Below are 17,336 nucleotides of genomic sequence, written 5' to 3' on the forward strand. Positions count from 1 at the left end.
CTGCATCAACCTGTGCTGGATTTTTTCAGCCTACACTTGATTTGTGGAAAGAAACTTGCTTTGTGGAAAAAATTATGTCTTACAAGTTTTAGCTGTGAAAATTATTAATTGCATTTAAAAAATTTGCTGTCCCAGACTTTATAGCACCGTGCAGAGGTGTTCTCAAAAGGAGAATGTTGAGCCCTTCTGAGCCCCACGTCAGAAGTCCCTCAACCGAGCTGCCTCGTGACTGTTTAAAAATTCCCCAGATATTTTGTCAGCTGGTGGTGGTTTCGGTAGCTGCAGAATGCTCTGCGTTGTTGAAGGAAATGGTTGGATTACTTGTCAGAAAAATTACAGAGTTGCTTTTTTAAAATGTAGCATTCCATGGCGGTGTGGCTCGTTATTTCATGGGGCTTGATCTTCTTTGATTCAAATCACGACTCTGGAAACATGATAAAGTTTGGTGTCATAGAATCTGTGCCCAGACACGGACATGACTGCTGCTCTCCCATCCCTCGCCTGCCCCTGCTGCAGCTTCCTCAGAGGTGTTTGCTGGGTTTTAATTTAATCAGGTATAGAAGGACTGTGTGCATAGGTTTCACTCAGCTGGCCGTGGGCCCTTTGGGGAATTGGATGTGATGAGCAAGGAATCCTTTCCTTTTGCCACTTTTCCCTATTTGTGGGGATGTAATATGGCAATATGTACTTTACTAATGCAGCAAGTAACAGGAGCTAGCGGTGGGGTTGGCAATCCTTGCAAAGTAGTGATGAGCATAAATGATAATTCAAAATGTGCAGACGGACAATGCTATTTCTATTGGCGACCAAGTCACAGATACTGCTAATACCGCTGTGCGGTGTTGCCTTACATTCACAATATGGGGAAATGACAAATTTCAGAGGTCTGTGGAAATAAAGATGCATTCATGTGAATTCTATCCACAGATGCCCTAAATTAAGAACGTTTTCTTGGGGGCTCAGGTTTATTCCCAGTGGATATCCACTTCTACCTACTTCAGATTCTTTTCTGTGCTTGTGCCTTACTTATGTGGGCTCCTTCTTCCTGCCACGTATGCCCCAAGTCCCAGGATACTATGTACCCATGCTTCTCCACGTGCCCAGCTCTTTTTACAGAATCTCACAACAGTGGCTCATCGAAATGTCATGAAGCCCATATGACAGCTTGTCCAGGGCCTGTGCAGCATTCCGAGCCAGACCTCAAGGGCTCAGGCTCCTTCTGACCTCCTGCCCCACACCCTGGGCTGCAGCTTTCAGCCTTTTTGGCAAGAGGGTTATGCTACCTCCAGGAGTTACTACTGTGACCCAGGCAGGAAGAAAGGGGGAAGGATAAAGGGGAAACGACCAGGCCCATTGATTTGTCCTTTTTGTCAAGAAATCTGTAAGTTTCCTGGAAGTGTCCACCCAGGACACTTCTTCTTGCAGCTCATTGCCCAGAGTGAGGCTGTGTGACCCACAGAGCTGCAAGGGAGTCTGGGATGTATTTTTAGTGGATATGTTGCTGGCCCAAACAGAATCAGTAGCGAGGAGGAAGGGAGGGTAGACCCTGGATGAGCATCTACCAGAATCAGCCCCATCACCTGAGCCTCCTGGTGCTTTCCTCTCCTGGGCTGCCATATCACCTCTCAATCCATCCAAATTCTACTTGTCCTGTCTTCAAGGTCCACCTCTCCCCCACTTCCCCAGCCCACACTGGTCTATCCTTCTTAAACATTGAACTTGCAGGATTAGCAGAGGCATCAGAGTCTTCTAAAGAAGTTCCCTCACCCCCGCCATTTTGGTGAAGAACTGAAGCCCAGAAAATAACTTACCTGAGATCATATTGTAATGGTAATGATAGCAGTGCCCCCAACGCCACACACGCACACGCATGCACATACACACGCGCACACCATGCACACGCACGCACACGCGCACACAGCGGTGCACACACGCACACACACACACACACACGCCCAGTTGCTCCAAATGTGTTACTTAGCTACTGACTAGGCATAAATTACCACTTAACCTTCCCAGTACCCCTCTGCCATAAGGTAGCTATCACCTGCCTTTTAGTTCCTAGGAGACCATGGCACAGAGGTGTTAAGCAACAGGGACGTCCAGCTCTAGAGTGACCCAGACAGGGTCCAGGGCCTGGACTGCCTTCCTGTCCTTGCTCTCTCTCCCACTCAGCTGATTGGTACTGAAGATGCCATTTGAGTCCTGGTCTTCTAATCCTTCGGTCATTGTTTTTTCCACTTAACTTTCCTCTGAGATAATGTGCTTGTTCCTTCTCTTTATGGTGCTTTTAGTCATTCATAAGTGTTTCTTCCTGCCTGGATTTGATTGTCTTATTAGGGTGGTATTTACCTCCTAACTGACATCTTCACTTTCACCCTTTATTCCGTCCTAATCCTCACAGCGTAGCTTGAATGACCTTTTTTTTTTTTACTCTTCATTGGAGTATAATTGCTTCACAATACTGTGTTAGCTTCTGTTGTGCAACAAAGTGAATCAGCCATATGCATACATATATCCCCATATCCCCTCCCACTTGAGCCTCCCTCCCACCCTCCCTATCCCACCCCTCTAGGTGGTCACAAAGCACTGAGCTGATCTCCCTGTGCTATGCGGCTACTTCCCACTAGCTATCTATTTGACATTCAGTAGTGTATATATGTCAATGCTACTCTCACTTTGCCCCAGCTTCCCCCTCCCACCCCGTGTCCTCAAGTCCATTTTCTATGTCTACCTCTTTATTCCTGCCCTGCAACTAGGTTCATCAGTACCTTTTTTTTTTTTTTTTTTTTAGATTCCATATATAACTGTTAGTATACGGAATTTGTTTTCCTCTTTCTGACTTACTTCACTCTGTATGACAGACTCTAGGTCCATCCACCTCACTACAAATAACTCAGTTTCCTTTCCTTTTATGGTTGAGCAATATTCCATTGTATATATGTACCACATCTTCTTTATCCATTCATCTGTCGATGGACACTTAGGTTGCTTCCATGTCCTGGCTGTTGTAAATAGAGCTGCAAGGAACATTGTGGTACATGACTCTTGTTTGTTTGTTTGTTTGTTTTTGTGGTACGCGGGCCTCTCACTGTTGTGGCCTCTCCCGTTGTGGAGCACAGGCTCCGGACGCGCAGGCTCAGCGGCCATGGCTCACGGGCCCAGCCGCTCCGCGACATGTGGGATCTTCCTGGACCGGGGCACAAACCCATGTCCCCTGCATCGGCAGGCGGACTCTCAACCACTGTGCCACCAGGGAAGCCCGGTACATGACTCTTTTTGAATTACGATTTTCTCAGGGTATATGCCCAGTAGTGGGATTGCTGGATCATATGGTATTTCTAGTTTTAGTTTTTTAAGGAACCTCCATACTGTTCTCCATAGTGGCTGTATCAATTTACATTCCCACCAACAGTGCAGGAGGGTTCCCTTTTCAGCACACCCTTTCCAGCATTTATTGTTTATACATTTTTTGATAATGGCCATTCTGACCATTTTCATTGTAGCTTTGATTTGCATTTCTCTGATAATTAGTGATGTTGAGCATCTTTTCATGTGCCTCTTGGCCATCTGTATGTCTTCTCTGGTGAAATGTCTATTTAGGTCCTCTGTCCATTTTTTAATTGAATTGTTTGTTTTTTTTGGTATTGAGCTCGCTCCGTGAGTTGTTTGTATATTTTGGAGATTAACCCTTTGTCTGTTGTTTAATTTGCAAATATTTTCTCCCATTCTGAGGGTTGTCTTTTCGTCTTGTTTATGGTTTCCTTTGCTGTGCAAAAGCTTTAAAGTTAATTAGGTCCCATTTGTTTATTTTCATTTTTATTTCCATTACTCTGGGAGATGGGTCAGAAAAGATCTTGCTGTGGTTTATGTCAAAGAGTGTTTTTCCTGTGTTTTCCTCTAAGAGTTTTATAGTGTCCTGTCTTATATTTAGGTCTTTAATCCATTTTGAGTTTATTCTGTGTATGGTGTTAGGGAGTGTTCTAATTTCATCCTTTTACATGTAGCTGTCCAGTTTTCCCAGCACCACTTATTAAAGAGACTGTCTTTTCTCCATTGTTCCTGCCTCCGTTGTCATAATTAGGTGACCATATGTGCGTGGGTTTATCTCTGGGCTTTCTATCCCGTACCATTGATCTATATTTCTGTTTTTGTGCCACTACCATAGTGTCTTGATTACTGTAACTTTGTAATATAGTTTGAAGTCAGCGAGCTTGATTTGTCCAGCTCCATTTTTCTTGCTCAAGTTTGCTTTGGCTATTTGAGGTCTTTTGTGTTTCCATACGAATTGTAAAATTTTTGTTCTAATTCTGTGAAGAACGCCATTGGTAGTTTGATAGGGATTGCATTGAATCTGTAGATTGCTTTGGGTAGTATAGTCATTTTCACAATATTGATTCTTCCAGTCAAAGAGCATGGTATATTTCTCCATCTGTTTGTGTCATCTTTGATGTATTTCATCAGTGTTTTATAATTTTCTGAGTACAGGTCTTTCTCCTCCTTAGGTAGGTTTATTCCTAGGTATTTTATTCTTTTTGTTGCGATGGCAAATGGGATTGTTTCATTAATTTCTCTTTCTGATTTTTCCTTGTTAGTGTATAGGAATGCCAGAGATTTCTGTGCATTAATTTTGTATCCTGCAACCTTACCAAATTCATTGATTAGTTCTAGTAGTTTTTTGGTTGCATCTTTAGGATTTTCTGTGTATAGTATCATGTCATCTGCAAACAGTGACAGTTTTACTTTTTCTGTTCCAATTTGTATTCCTTTTATTTCTTTTTCTTCTCTGATTGCTGTGGCTAGGACTTCCAAAACTATGTTGGATAAGAGTGGCGAGAGTGGATGTCCTTGTCTTGTTCCTGATATTAGTGGAAATGCTTTCAGTTTTTCACCATTGAGAATGATGCTTGTTGTGGGTTTGTCACATATGGTCTTTATTATGTTGAGGTAGGTTCCCTCTATGCCCATTTTCTGGAGAGTTTTTATCATAAATGGGTGTTGAATTTTGTCAAAAGCTTTTTCTGCATCCTTTGAGATGATCATATGGTTTTTATTCCTTAATTTGTTAACATGGTATATCACATTGATTGATTTGTGCATATTGAAGAATCTTTGCATCCCTGGGATGAATCCCACTTGATCATGGTGTATGATTCTTTTAATATATTGTTGGATTCTGTTTGCAAGTATTTTATTCAGGATTTTGGCATCTATGTTCATAAGTGATATTGGTCTATAATTTTCTTTTTTTGTGTGATATCTTTATCTGGTTTTATTATCAGGGTGGTGGTGGCTTTGTAGAATGAATTTGGGAGTGTTCCTCCCTCTGCAGTTTTTTGGAAGAGTTTGAGAAGGATCGGTGTTAGCTCTTCTCTAAATGTTTGTTAGAATTCGCCTGTGAAGCCATCTGGTCCTGGACCTTTGTTTGTTGGAAGATGTTTACTTACAGTTTCAATTTCATTACTTGTGATAGGTCTGTTTATATTTTCTAATTTTTCCTAGTTCCATCTTGGAAAATTGTACCTTTCAAAGAATTTGTCCATTTGTTCGTGGTTGTCCATTTTATTGGCATATAGTTGTTTGTAGTAGTCTCTTATAATCCTTTGTATTTCTGTGGTGTCAGTTGTGATGTCTCCTTTTTCATTTCTAATTTTATTGGTTTATGTCCTCTCCCTTTTTTTCTTGATGAGTCTGGGTAAGGGTTTGTCAATTTTGTTTATTTTCTCAAAGAACCAGCTTTTAGTATTATTGATCTTTGCTATTGTTTTCTTCATTTCTATTTTGTTTATTTCTGCTCTGATCTTAATGATTTATTTCCTTCTAACTTTGGGTTTTCTTTGTTCTCTTTCTCTAGTTGCTTTAGGTGTAGTGTTAGATTGTTTATTTGAGATTTTTCTTGTTTCTTGAGGTGAGATTGAATTGCTATAGCTTCCATCTTAGAACTGCTTTTGCTGCATCCCATAGGTTTTAGGTCATTGAGTTCTCGTTGTCATTTGTTTCTATGTATTTTTTTATTTCTTCTTTGATTTCTTCAGTGATCTCTTGGTTATTTAGTAGTGCACTGTTTAGGCTCCATGTATTTGTGGTTTTTACAGTTTTTTTCCTATAACTGATTTCCAGTCTCATAGCGTTGTGGTCAGAAAAGATGCTGGATATGATTTCAATTTTCTTAAATTTTCTGAGGCTTGATTTGTGACCCAAGATGTGATCTATCCTGGAGAATGTTCCATGTGCGCTTGAGAAGAAAGTGTACTCTGCCACTTTTGGGTGGAATATTCTATAAATATCAATTAAATCTGTCTGGTCTATTGTGTCATTTAAAGCTTGTGTTTCCTTGTTTATTTTCTGTTTGGATGATCTGTCCATTGGTGTAAGTGGGGTGTTAATATCCCCTACTATTATTGTGTTACTGTTGATTCCCCCTTTCATGGTTGTTAGCATTTGCCTTATGTATTGCGGTGCTCCTATGTTGGGTGCATAAACATTTATAATTGTTATATCTTCTTCTTGGATTGATCCCTTGATCACTGTGTAGTGTCCTCCCTTATCTCTTGCAACAGTCTTTATTTTAAAGTCTATTTTATCTGATACAAGTATTGCTACTCCAGCTTTCTTTTGATTTCCATTTGCATGGAATATCTTTTTCCATCTCTTCCCTTTCAGTCTGTATGTGTCCCTAGGTCTGAAGTGGGTTTCTTGTAGACAGCATATATATGGGTCTTGTTTTTGTGTCCATTCAGCCAGTCTGTGTCTTTTGGTTGGGGCATTTAATCCATTTACATTCAAGGTATGTATGTTCATATTACCATTTTCTTAATTGTTTTGGGGTTTTTTTTGTGGGTCTTTTTCTTCTCTTGTGTTTCCTGCCTAGAGAAAATTCTTTAGCATTTATTGTAAGTCTGGTTTGGTGGTGCTGAATTTTCTTAGCTTTTGCTTGTCTGAAAAGCTTTTGATTTCTCCATCAAATCTGAATGAGATCCTTGCTGGGCAGAGTAATCTTGGGTGTAGGTTTTTCTCTTTCATCACTTTAAGTATATCCTGCCACTCCCTTCTGGCCTGCAGAGTTTCTGCTGAAAAATCAGCTGATAACCTTATGGGGATTCCTTTGTATGTTATTTTTTGTTTTTCCCTTGCTGCTTTTAATATTTTCTCTTTGAATTTAATTTTTGTTAGTTTGATTAATATGTGTGTTGGTGTGTTTTACCCTGTATGGGACTGTCTGTGCTTCCTGGACTTGGGTGACTATTTCTTTTGCCATGTTAGGGAAGTTTTCCACTGTAATCTGTTCAAATATTTTCTCAGACTCTTTCTTTTTCTTTTTTTTTAATTTATATTTAAATTTTTCTATACAGCAGGTTCTCAGACCCTTTTTTTCTCTTCTTCTTCTGGGACCCCTATAATTCAAATGTTGGTGCACTTAGTGTCCCATAGGTCTCTGAGATTGTCTTCAATTCTTTTCATTCTTTTTTCTTTATTCTGCTCCTCGGCAGTTATTTCCACCATTTTGTCTGCCAGGTCCCTTATTTGTTCTTCTGCCCCAGTTATTCTGTTATTGATTCCTTTTAGTGTGTTTTTCATTTCAGTTATTCTGTGGTTCATCTCTGTTTGTTTGTTCTTTAGTTCTCCTAGGTCCTTGTTAAACGTTTCTTGTATTTTCTCCATTCTATTTCCAAGATTCTGGATCATCTTTACTATCATTACTCTGAATTCTTTTTCAGGTAGATTGCGTATTTCCTCTTCATTTATTTGGTCTTATAGGTTTTTACCTTGCTCCTTCAACTGTGACATATGTTTTTGCTGTCTCTCTTTTTTTTTTTCCATTTTTTAATGAGTGGGATTGTGTTCCTATCTTACTGGTTCTTGGGCCTGAGGCTTCCAACACTGGAGTTTGTAGGCTGTTGGTTAGAGCTGGGTCCTGGTTCTGAGATGAGGACCTCTGGGAGACCTCACTCCGATGAATATTCCCTGGGGTCTTAAGTTCTCTGTTAGTCCAGTGGTTCAGACTTAGAGCTCCCACCGCAGGAGCTTTGGCCCAACCCCCGGCTCATGAACCAAGATGCTGCAAGCTGCACAGGGTGGCAAAAAAGAAAAAAAAAAAGGAGAACAATAACAAAGTAAAAAATAAAATTAGATGAGGAAACTAACAGATATGTTAGAAAAAATATAAAAATAAAAATGTAGATGAAATAACAACCAGAAGGTAAAACAGAACCACAGTAATAAGAAAGAGGAGGAGAAAAAAAAAATGAGGTGGAAAAGCTCTTGACTGTGGAGGGCGGGGCCTAAGCAAGGGAGGGATTTGGGTGGTAGGTGGGGCCTATGCTTAGGACCCACAGGGCTGGAAAAGGCCCTGGGAACTGTGGGGGGTGGGGCTTAGCCTCAACAGAAGGGGCCCAGGCTTGCCTCCTGCCTCTGGTCTCAGAGGGCAGGGGACCTCACCTGGGAGCCCAGCAGGCTTCCTGGGCTCGAGTGGGTGGGGCAGACGCCCTCCTCTCCTGCTCCTCTGGTCCCAGAGGTCCCCTCCCACCTACCTCTCCTGGTCTTCCTGGCCTCCCTCCTATGCCCCCAGGGCCTATGCGGCCTGGAGGGGCCCTGGAGGGCCGGGGGACCAGCCTAGGAGCTCAGCAGCCTCCCTGGGCCCAAGTGGGTGGGGCACACGTCCTCTGCTCCTCTCCTGCTCCTTGGGTCCCAGAGGGCCCCTCCCTACTGCCTCTCCTGTTCTCTCCCAGACTCTCTGCTATGCCCCCAGGACCAACCCGGTCCAGAGGGGACTTCTGAGGGCATAGGACCCGGCCTGAGAGCTGGGCAGACTTCCCCAGCCAGTTGGGCAGGGGAAACGCTGGCGCGCTCCGCCCTGATCCAAGCCCCTGAGGGTCCCTCCAGGCACTGGATGGTTCCCAGAACCCCCTCCCTGCTCTCAGACACACCTCAGGGGCACCAGTCCTGTCCAGCCTCCACTTCTCCTCCCCCTTCAGTCCCCCCATGTCCTACCGGTTCGATTGGGTGTTCTTCCCATCTCCTTGGGCATCAGGGTCCCCTACCAGCATCCGGCAGTTGTGGGGTGATGCGAATTCCGCGTCTTCCCACCGCCATCTTCTCACCTTTAGCTTGAATGATCTTTTAAAAATACAAATAAAAATACAAATGATCTTTTAAAAATACAAATCTTTTAAAAATACAAATCAATTTTCTAATTCCCACTTCAGTCAGATGCTTTCTGTTACTCTTTTTTTTTTTTAACTGGAAAAGGGCTCTTTATTTTTTTTAGTAATTTATTTATTTATTTTTGCTGTGTTGGGTCTTCGTTTCTGTGCGAGGGCTTTCCCCAGCTGCGGCAAGCGGGGGCCACTCTTCATCGCGGTGCGCGGGCCTCTCACTATCGCGGCCTCTCCTGTTGCGGAGCACAGGCTCCAGACGCGCAGGCTCAGTAGCTGTGGCTCACGGGCCTAGTCGCTCCGTGGCATGTGGGATCCTCCCAGACCAGGGCTCGAACCCGTGTCCCCTGCATTAGCAGGCAGACCCCCAACCACTGCACCACCAGGGAAGCCCGCTTTCTGTTACTCTTAAGCTAAAGCCAAGATCCTTCATGTGTCCTGGAAGGACTGAGTGGTCCAACTACTACCTCCTTCTCCAGTCTCATGTCATCTCCCTCCTTTCCCGCCTCTGTTCCCTATTCAGCCACATGGCCATGGTCCAGTCTCCTCTTGACCATCACACACCTTCTACCATGGAGCCTTTGCACCTGCTGTTGCTGCTGCCTGGTGTTCTCTCCTTTCCCCTCCTTATCTTGTGAATTTCCAGTGGTCCTCAGCCTGGTCCTCATGTCCTCAGGAAGCCTCCTCCAATATGCCCCCTTTGCAGGCTAGCCTCACAGCACTTTGTCACCTCACCAGAATTATGATCTTACATTTACTTGTGTGATTATTTGATCAGTGTCTGTCTCCTCCACTGGATTCTTAAAATCAGACCCTGTCTCTATATCTTTCATCTAGTCTTTCATCCCCACTGCCTACTTCTGTGCCTGTCACAGAAAGAGTGCTCAGTAAATATTTGTTGACAAAAAAAAAAAAAGACTATTTTATCTCTAAGCATCTAGCACAAAATCGAGTAAAAACAAAGTTTTAAAGGGCACAAATAGAGTAATGGCATATGTCACCCTAAGTACACAGTATCTTCCAGCATCATTCTAAGATGGACCAAAATGGTGGTTACCAGGGACTGGAGGGTGGGGGGGATAAGGAGAGATGTTGGGTAAAAGTACAAACTTGCAAGGAGTAGTTAAAAAGTCCTAGAGATATAATGCACAGTACAGTGAACATAGACAACAATATTGTGTTATAATAATCAAACTTGATAGGAGATTAGATCTTAATTATTCTAACCACAAAAAAAACACAATTATAGAGATGCTAGCTATTGCTATGATGGCAACTATATCGCAATATATAAATGTATCAAATAAGCATGTTGTATACCTTACATTTATACAATGTTATAGGTCAAATACCTTCAATTAAAAAAGTAAGATAGACCAAAAGAACTTTATATAATGACTTCAACTAAAAAAAAGAATTCAACATTTATTGTTGCAGGCTAGATAAGCCTAGTTGTCAGTAGTGGATGTTATATGCACCTTACCTATTGAATCTCAGTATTTAATATCTTATCCCTCTAGCTACACCATAATTGAGCTGCTTTTTTTTCCCCTCTCCCTATAGCTAAGATCTTAGGCATATGTGATTCAAACATGGTTTTTAAAAGTGTTCATCTTGAAATAGTCTCAAAATCAACCAGTAGGTACAAGGTCTGTGGTAGATGAGGGAACATGGGCTTGCACGTAGCTTTAGGGTAGGAAGAGGAAGCCAAGATGCTGAGTGACAGCTGGAAAACTGAGGGGAGTAGGAAACATGAAGAGGAGATTTGAATTGACTGTATCTTGTGAAGGGTGGACTAGACTGGGTGTTCAAGGGAAAAACATGTTCTACAAATTCAGGATGTAGACATAAGCAGATGGGGCAATTATCTGAGAGTGTAAAAGCCCTATGAGGGGAAAATGGGTCTACTTATCTCCCCTTGAAGAGTCTGTAAAAAAGACCTAACTTCTTCCAAAGACTCCAGGTCAAACCTGCTCGGGGGTTGCAGCAGAAGGGAGGTGAGGGGTTAGCTGTTAAAACTGTAAAGACCTACCTGTTTGCATGGAGTTTTACCTCTCACTTTTGCACATCAAATTAAAGTAGGTCTCACCCCAGCTGAGCGGGTGGTGACTTGGACTCCTGCCCTGGGTGGACAGGCAGGGACCACTTTCTCCCTGGGATGGTGGTAACAGCAGCGATGAATCTGAGGACCCTTCCCTAAGTGTTTTGCTCGGTTTTGACCGCCCGTTGTTTGCAGACAGACAACCAGATGGATGCACTGAACCTCGGAGGTGTCGCGCCCTCAGCCTGGGGGCAGTGGCCACTGCATTTCTCACTCTTCTTTGTCACCCTCCTCCCGCAGGAATCAGAAGGCGTTTCCTGCCACTACTGGTCGCTGTTTGACGGTCACGCGGGGTCCGGGGCTGCTGTGGTGGCATCCCGCCTGCTGCAGCACCACGTCATGGAGCAGCTGCAGGACATCGTGGAGATCCTGAAGAACTCGGCCGTGCTGCCGCCCACCTGCCTGGGCGAGGAGCCCGACCACACACCCGCGAACAGCCGGACTCTGACCCGCGCAGCCTCGCTCCGCGGAGGGGTGGGCGCCCCCGGCTCCCCCAGCACCCCGCCCACGCGCTTCTTCACCGAGAAGAAGATCCCGCACGAGTGCCTCGTCATCGGGGCTCTGGAAAGTGCATTCAAGGAAATGGTAGGTATCACTGAAGACTCTAGGGCAGCAGGGGCCCGGGTGGTCACTTAAGCCGCCTACTTATTTCTTAGAAAGTTCCCTGGAAGGGCATGTCTCTGACCTGTCCACTTGCTGCATGGTCCCCTCCGTCTTCTCCTTTTACAGCAGGGCTTCCATTCTCAAAAGAAGTGGGCAGCCAGAGAGTTCCAGCATCCAGTGCTGGCAAAGGTGTAAAAGAAGATGGAAGAGAGAGAGTGCATGAGGTGATAGGTTTATTAAATGGATGCGTATTGCTTCTCTTTCTGCCAACTCTTATGGATGCCAGCTGGTAGGATTGGAACTTAATTGAAACTGTGAGCTCGGTTGCCATCTGTTTTACACGTATGTACGAATTCCAGGTGTTTGGGGAAATGGAGCTTTTAGTAAAGTGCTCAGAAGTACCCTTGATGTACAGATCTAATCTGAGAACAGCTATTTTCCCATGATTGACAGTGTGGTTCCCACTGCTTAAAGCAAGTAGGGGCCAGTATCCAAGAATTATTTGTTTTACTTGGGAACGTGGATTTGTTTGTACATTTAAATTTGAATATGTCTGATCAAGGGATTCAGCCTCCCTCCTGAGAACACACTAAGCTGCCCTCCCGGTGTCCCCTGCTTGTCCCTCTGCCCAGTGAGAATGCACATAGAAGGTCTCTTCTGTGCCACCCCCTTGAGCTCACTTTATACTGAGGCAACTATTTGGGTTCCAAAGATTTTCTCTCCTGAGCAGCATCCTGCATGCAGATACAGTAGGAGATATGTAAGGATGTTATAAGGACTAGAGTAAGGTGAGTGGGCAGTAGTGTCCTTAAAACCTGGAGATTAAAAAGTGATGACAAGGGCTTCCCTGGTGGCGCAGTGGTTGGGAGTCTGCCTGCCGATGCGGGGGACGCGGGTTCGTGCCCCGGTCCGGGAGGGTTCCACATGCTGTGGAGCGGCTGGGCCCGTGAGCCATGGCCGCTGAGCCTGCGTGTCCGGAGCCTGTGCTCCGCGACAGGAGAGGCCACAGTGGTGAGAGGCCCGCGTACCGCAAAAAAAAAAAAAAAAAGATGACAGGCTCTTAGGTAGAGCAAGAGCAGCTAGAAGCATCTCTGCAGAATTGAATGTACACACCGTGCACATTCCAGGATCTCACAATATCAGGTTGAGTGCTAATGAGAGGAGAAAAGTAAATAATATTAAACAGCGTCATCTGATTTGTTTACAAGGCAAAAAATTGTTCCTATACTCATGCCTCTAATTTGCAGTCTCTCCTCACTTTAACTAATTTCTTCTTTGGTTCCAACGTTTCTCTCCTTGTTACATATTTACCCTTTGAGTAGCAGGTGGTTTAAAATGCACCTCCATCTCAGGAGTATCTGGTAGCCTTCAATCCCAAGAAAAACACCAGGAAGCAAGAAAAGATTATTTAGGAAAAAAAGGAATCAAGGTAGTAAAATTGACTCCTCCTTAGGCTTGGTATAAAAATCTCCCTCTATCATGGAAGCTCTGATGTGAATAGCTGTTTCTAAACATGGATGCTCAGAAAGCTAAATATTTAATTGAGGTAATAATTTGACAGTGGACCGTGCCTCTAATGGGAGAAAAAGTCAGCTGACATGATAGAAGTGAAAAAAGCAGAAGAAATTTTGGCTTTTTTATTTCCTTCGGTAATTGCTAGTACTTTGAGGTATCTTTTACTTCGAACTGCTGTATTCTCCACTTCATCCACTAGAGGCCAGTGTCACATTGAGTCAAGCCTCCACACCGATCTCAGACTGTTTCTGCCCATTAATGGTGCAGGGTTCCTAGCAACTACTGTACTTGAGAGGCTCATTCAGAAAAGGACTTAGTAAAGAGCCCCATTCTTGTTTTTTAAATTTTTAAAAACTTTTCACTAGCTGATTCATTACCAGAAATTTTTCTTGGACACTTGGTTGCCAGCGAAAAGATCACTTCACTTTCCTGTGTAATTCATTCAATCCATAAATATTTGTTGAGAACTAACTATAGGCCAGGCCTAACTGGGAAAAGAGCATGGAAGAAATTAGGCAAAGACAGATATTAAACAGATAAAATACAAATGGGAAGGGCCTCGAGAGGAGAAATGCAGAGTAGGTAGGAACCTGATAAAGAGATGAAGTAGGATTCCGTGGAGAAGCAATGCTGTCAGAGAGTAAGAAGAAAGCAGACAGAACGTGGGAGCTGGGAGAGTGCTCTGGGCAGAGACAAGCGTTTGTGTGAAGACCCACATCACGGAGAGAATCCAGATGGGCCAAAGGCAGCAAGCTGACGTCCACCGTGGTTAGATGCAGATTTCAAGGGTAGGGATGCTGTAAGGTGACTTGGAGGGGCCATCTGTAACCAGCCTGTGGATGACTTGCTGTGCCATAATGTGAATTTTGGGCCTTAAGCCATTCTGTTCTTTTCTAATCCACCCCACCCTATAGCTTCTTCTTCACACTTAACATTTTTCCCAGATTGTCTCTCTAGCCCCCAGCGTGCCTGCTACCTGGGCTTTGCACCATGTGCTTGGCCTTATTAAGTGAGAATACTCATCATTCCTTGGTTCTCCTGGTTCTTGGCAGTGTGGCCCTACCTCCTGCACGGCTGGGGACTGAGCCAGCTGATGCCTGTTGGCCCAGAATAGTTATTAATACTGTCCCCTTTTACTCTCAAAAGTGTCCCTGTCTGGATGATGTCATGTTTACCCTAATTATAGAGAGATGCTCTAGTTTTTTCTTTGCTTCATCAGGGACTTCAGGAAAAATCTACTCCAGCGTCACAGAAAAGTGCCTGACTTAGCCATTAAATAGCTTGGGTTGAGCTTCAGAACTTACAACAGAGAAATTGTACAGCATACTGTGGAAGGCCATTGTCAACTCATAAAAAATACTTTTTCTTTTCTCCCTTTCTCGCTATTGGGTTTTGAGAGTCAGGGTTTAAAGGTAAACTTTGGTTTGAAATGCTCAACACACAGCTGATTTCCTTATTCTGTTGGCCTGACCTTGGTGGTTCCTCCTTAGACCTTTCCGAGGGGAGCAGGTTTGGAATCTCCCGGCCATTCTTAATTTTTTTCCTCACAACAGCCAGCTACTTTCTAACTTTCTAGGTGTTCTTTAGGTGTTGCAGGTTTTATGCCATTCTGATCCCCTGTAATAGGAAAACTCAATATTGAATAAGATTCAGTCATTTCAGCTTTGTGGCTCTCTTGCTTTCTCCTGCACTTTCAATCCCTAAAAATTCCTCATGCCCAGCACCTAAGCCTCAAATTTCCCACACTGATGACATCTTTGCAGCCACCCCTCCTGAGATTCAGAATGTAACTTATAATATCTTTAAAGGCAAAGCTTGCCTTTCCTTTGGGGTTTTGCCTTATTTATGAGAGTTCAGCAAAGTAGAATCAGAGGTCATTCCTCTCTCCCCACCTCCCACCAGTGCCCTTCTCAATTACTTATATTTTATAACCAGCATTCTTCTAGACACCATGGGGGTCTAGAAGGAAAAGTTTGGATTTTGTATCTGGGGGTATTTGTCGTCACATTATGTAAACACAGAGATAGATAGTATCTCATTTGTTTTAATGTTCTGCGTGACATTAAGTGAAATGTTCATATCTATCTGAAAGAGAAAATTAGATAAAAAGATTCAGAAACACCAGACCAGAATAAATAGTACCTATTTCTAGGAAAAAGTAGGTACTCGTCGAAAAATAAAGACTAACAGAAGTGGGGGGGAAATGCTGTGGACAAGAGGAGATGGTAAGTTTCATCAAATACTGTAAGCCTCTTTGAAGGCACTGTTTTTCCTCTTCTCTTTGATCCTGGGGTTGCCTGGCACAGTACGTGGCTTGTGAGGAGGTGACCTCTGACCACGGGCCTCTGATCCATGCTGGCAGAAGTGGGTCTGCCCTGTGGTCCCCTGTTGTATCTCATCTTGGATCTCCCTTCAAAGTGAAGGCTGCGTGGCCAGCTCCCCCTGTGTCCACCATGGAAAATGAACCCTCGCTTCCAAAAGGACCAGGATCTCAGGAACTTTCTGACTGACTTCATTTCTGCTTCCCAAGTACACTTTGTAACAATGCCTACGTCTGCAGCTAAGTTTTGTCACCTATTATGTTTAGGTGGTTGCTTGGCTCAGGATGACAGATACGAAGAAGATAAATGTCTTCTAAGTCCTGATGTCAGTCTCCTTCCTACTTCCATACCCTCCAAAAACAGGGGAGTCATGTAAGAAGTCACTTCCATTGTTGGTATAGTTGCAGGAGACCTTTGCCCTCCTAGGAATCAGAAGCAAGTCAGCAGTGATGACCTTTTTACCTACAGGAATTGAGTTATAGACACAGGCAGGAGGATCTCAAAATTCTGTGCTATTTCCTTTTCAGCGTGGGTATAGATTCCTCGCAGCAGTGAAGAATGTTTTGGAGGTTTGATTGTTATGAAGGGAGAAAAATGGCAACATTTTAACTTGTAAAACTAGCATATATCTTACTGTCACTGAGTAAATGGTTGGAAATACCACTCAGCTTGGCTTTGTTGGTAAAAACCATATGGTGACACGATGGTGAAAAAGGAGGACGAATGCAAAGCTAATATATAGTTTATACATTTTAATGGTTTTGAAAATTAGAATATTAATGGTAAGTGGACCTGTTGGTCTGTCTGTATTTAAGCTAGAGGTTTTTTGTTTTTGCTTTTGTTTTGTCTTTGTTTTTTTTTAAATTTTCTTTTTTTTTTTATTAGTTTCTGCTTTATAACAAAGTGAATCAGTCATACTTATACATCTGTTCCCACATCCCTTCCCTCATGCATCTCCCTCCCTCCCACCCTCCCCATCCCACCTCTCCAGGCGGTCACAAAGCACCGAGCTGATCTCTCTGTGCTCTGTGGCTGCTTCCCACTATCTATCTACCTTACGTTTGGTAGTGTATATATGTCCATGCCTCTCTTTCGCTTTGTCACAGCTTACCCTTCCCCCTCCCCATATCCTCAAGTCCATTCTCAAGTAGGTCTGTGTCTTTATTCCCGTTTTACCCCTAGGTTCTTCATGACATTTTTTTTTTTAATTCCATATATATGTGTTAGCATACGGTATTTGTCTTTCTCTTTCTGACTTACTTCACTCTGTATGACAGACTCTAGGTCTTTGTTTTTAGAACAGGAAGTTCTTCCAAGGAATGAGCATGTGATTCCACCAACAGCCAGCAGGTGGCAATACTAGGCAGTGCTGGTTTTTCCCTTCCCCATTGCCTGGCTGACAGATTGGCTTCTCAGAATAAACCGAAATCAGGCCCAGATACTAAAACCATGCAGAATCTTATTATTTGTGACTGACGCTATTAGCAATGTGCTCAGAACCATGTTTTAAACCAGCTAGGGGGAGGTGCCAGGTCCTATTGAAACTACCCAACACTCGCTCGCTTCTGGTGTTTGATATTGCTTTCCTTTTGCCACCTGAAATTGGTAGGAAACAAAGAATGATCCTGGAGCTGCGTCACC

At 43.5% G+C, this 17,336-nt stretch overlaps 1 protein-coding gene across 2 annotated transcripts in view; it reads left to right on the forward strand.

Annotated features, from left to right (window-relative positions):
• The window catches only part of PPM1H (protein phosphatase, Mg2+/Mn2+ dependent 1H), a 270,221-nt gene that overhangs the window by 110,865 nt on the left and 142,020 nt on the right, over positions 1–17,336 (forward strand). For both annotated transcript variants that reach the window (XR_014017051.1, XM_081249010.1), the window contains exon 3: positions 11,497–11,841. Coding sequence is in view for 1 of the 2 variants with exons in the window: in XM_081249010.1 (XP_081105136.1) it covers positions 11,497–11,841 (345 nt within the window). In the remaining variant the exon portion in view is untranslated. The remainder of the gene's footprint in view (positions 1–11,496; positions 11,842–17,336) is intronic.

Source organism: Mesoplodon bidens (genome assembly GCF_964165515.1).
Source record: "Mesoplodon bidens genome assembly, chromosome: 11".
NCBI classification, from domain to species: Eukaryota; Metazoa; Chordata; class Mammalia; order Artiodactyla; family Ziphiidae; genus Mesoplodon; species Mesoplodon bidens.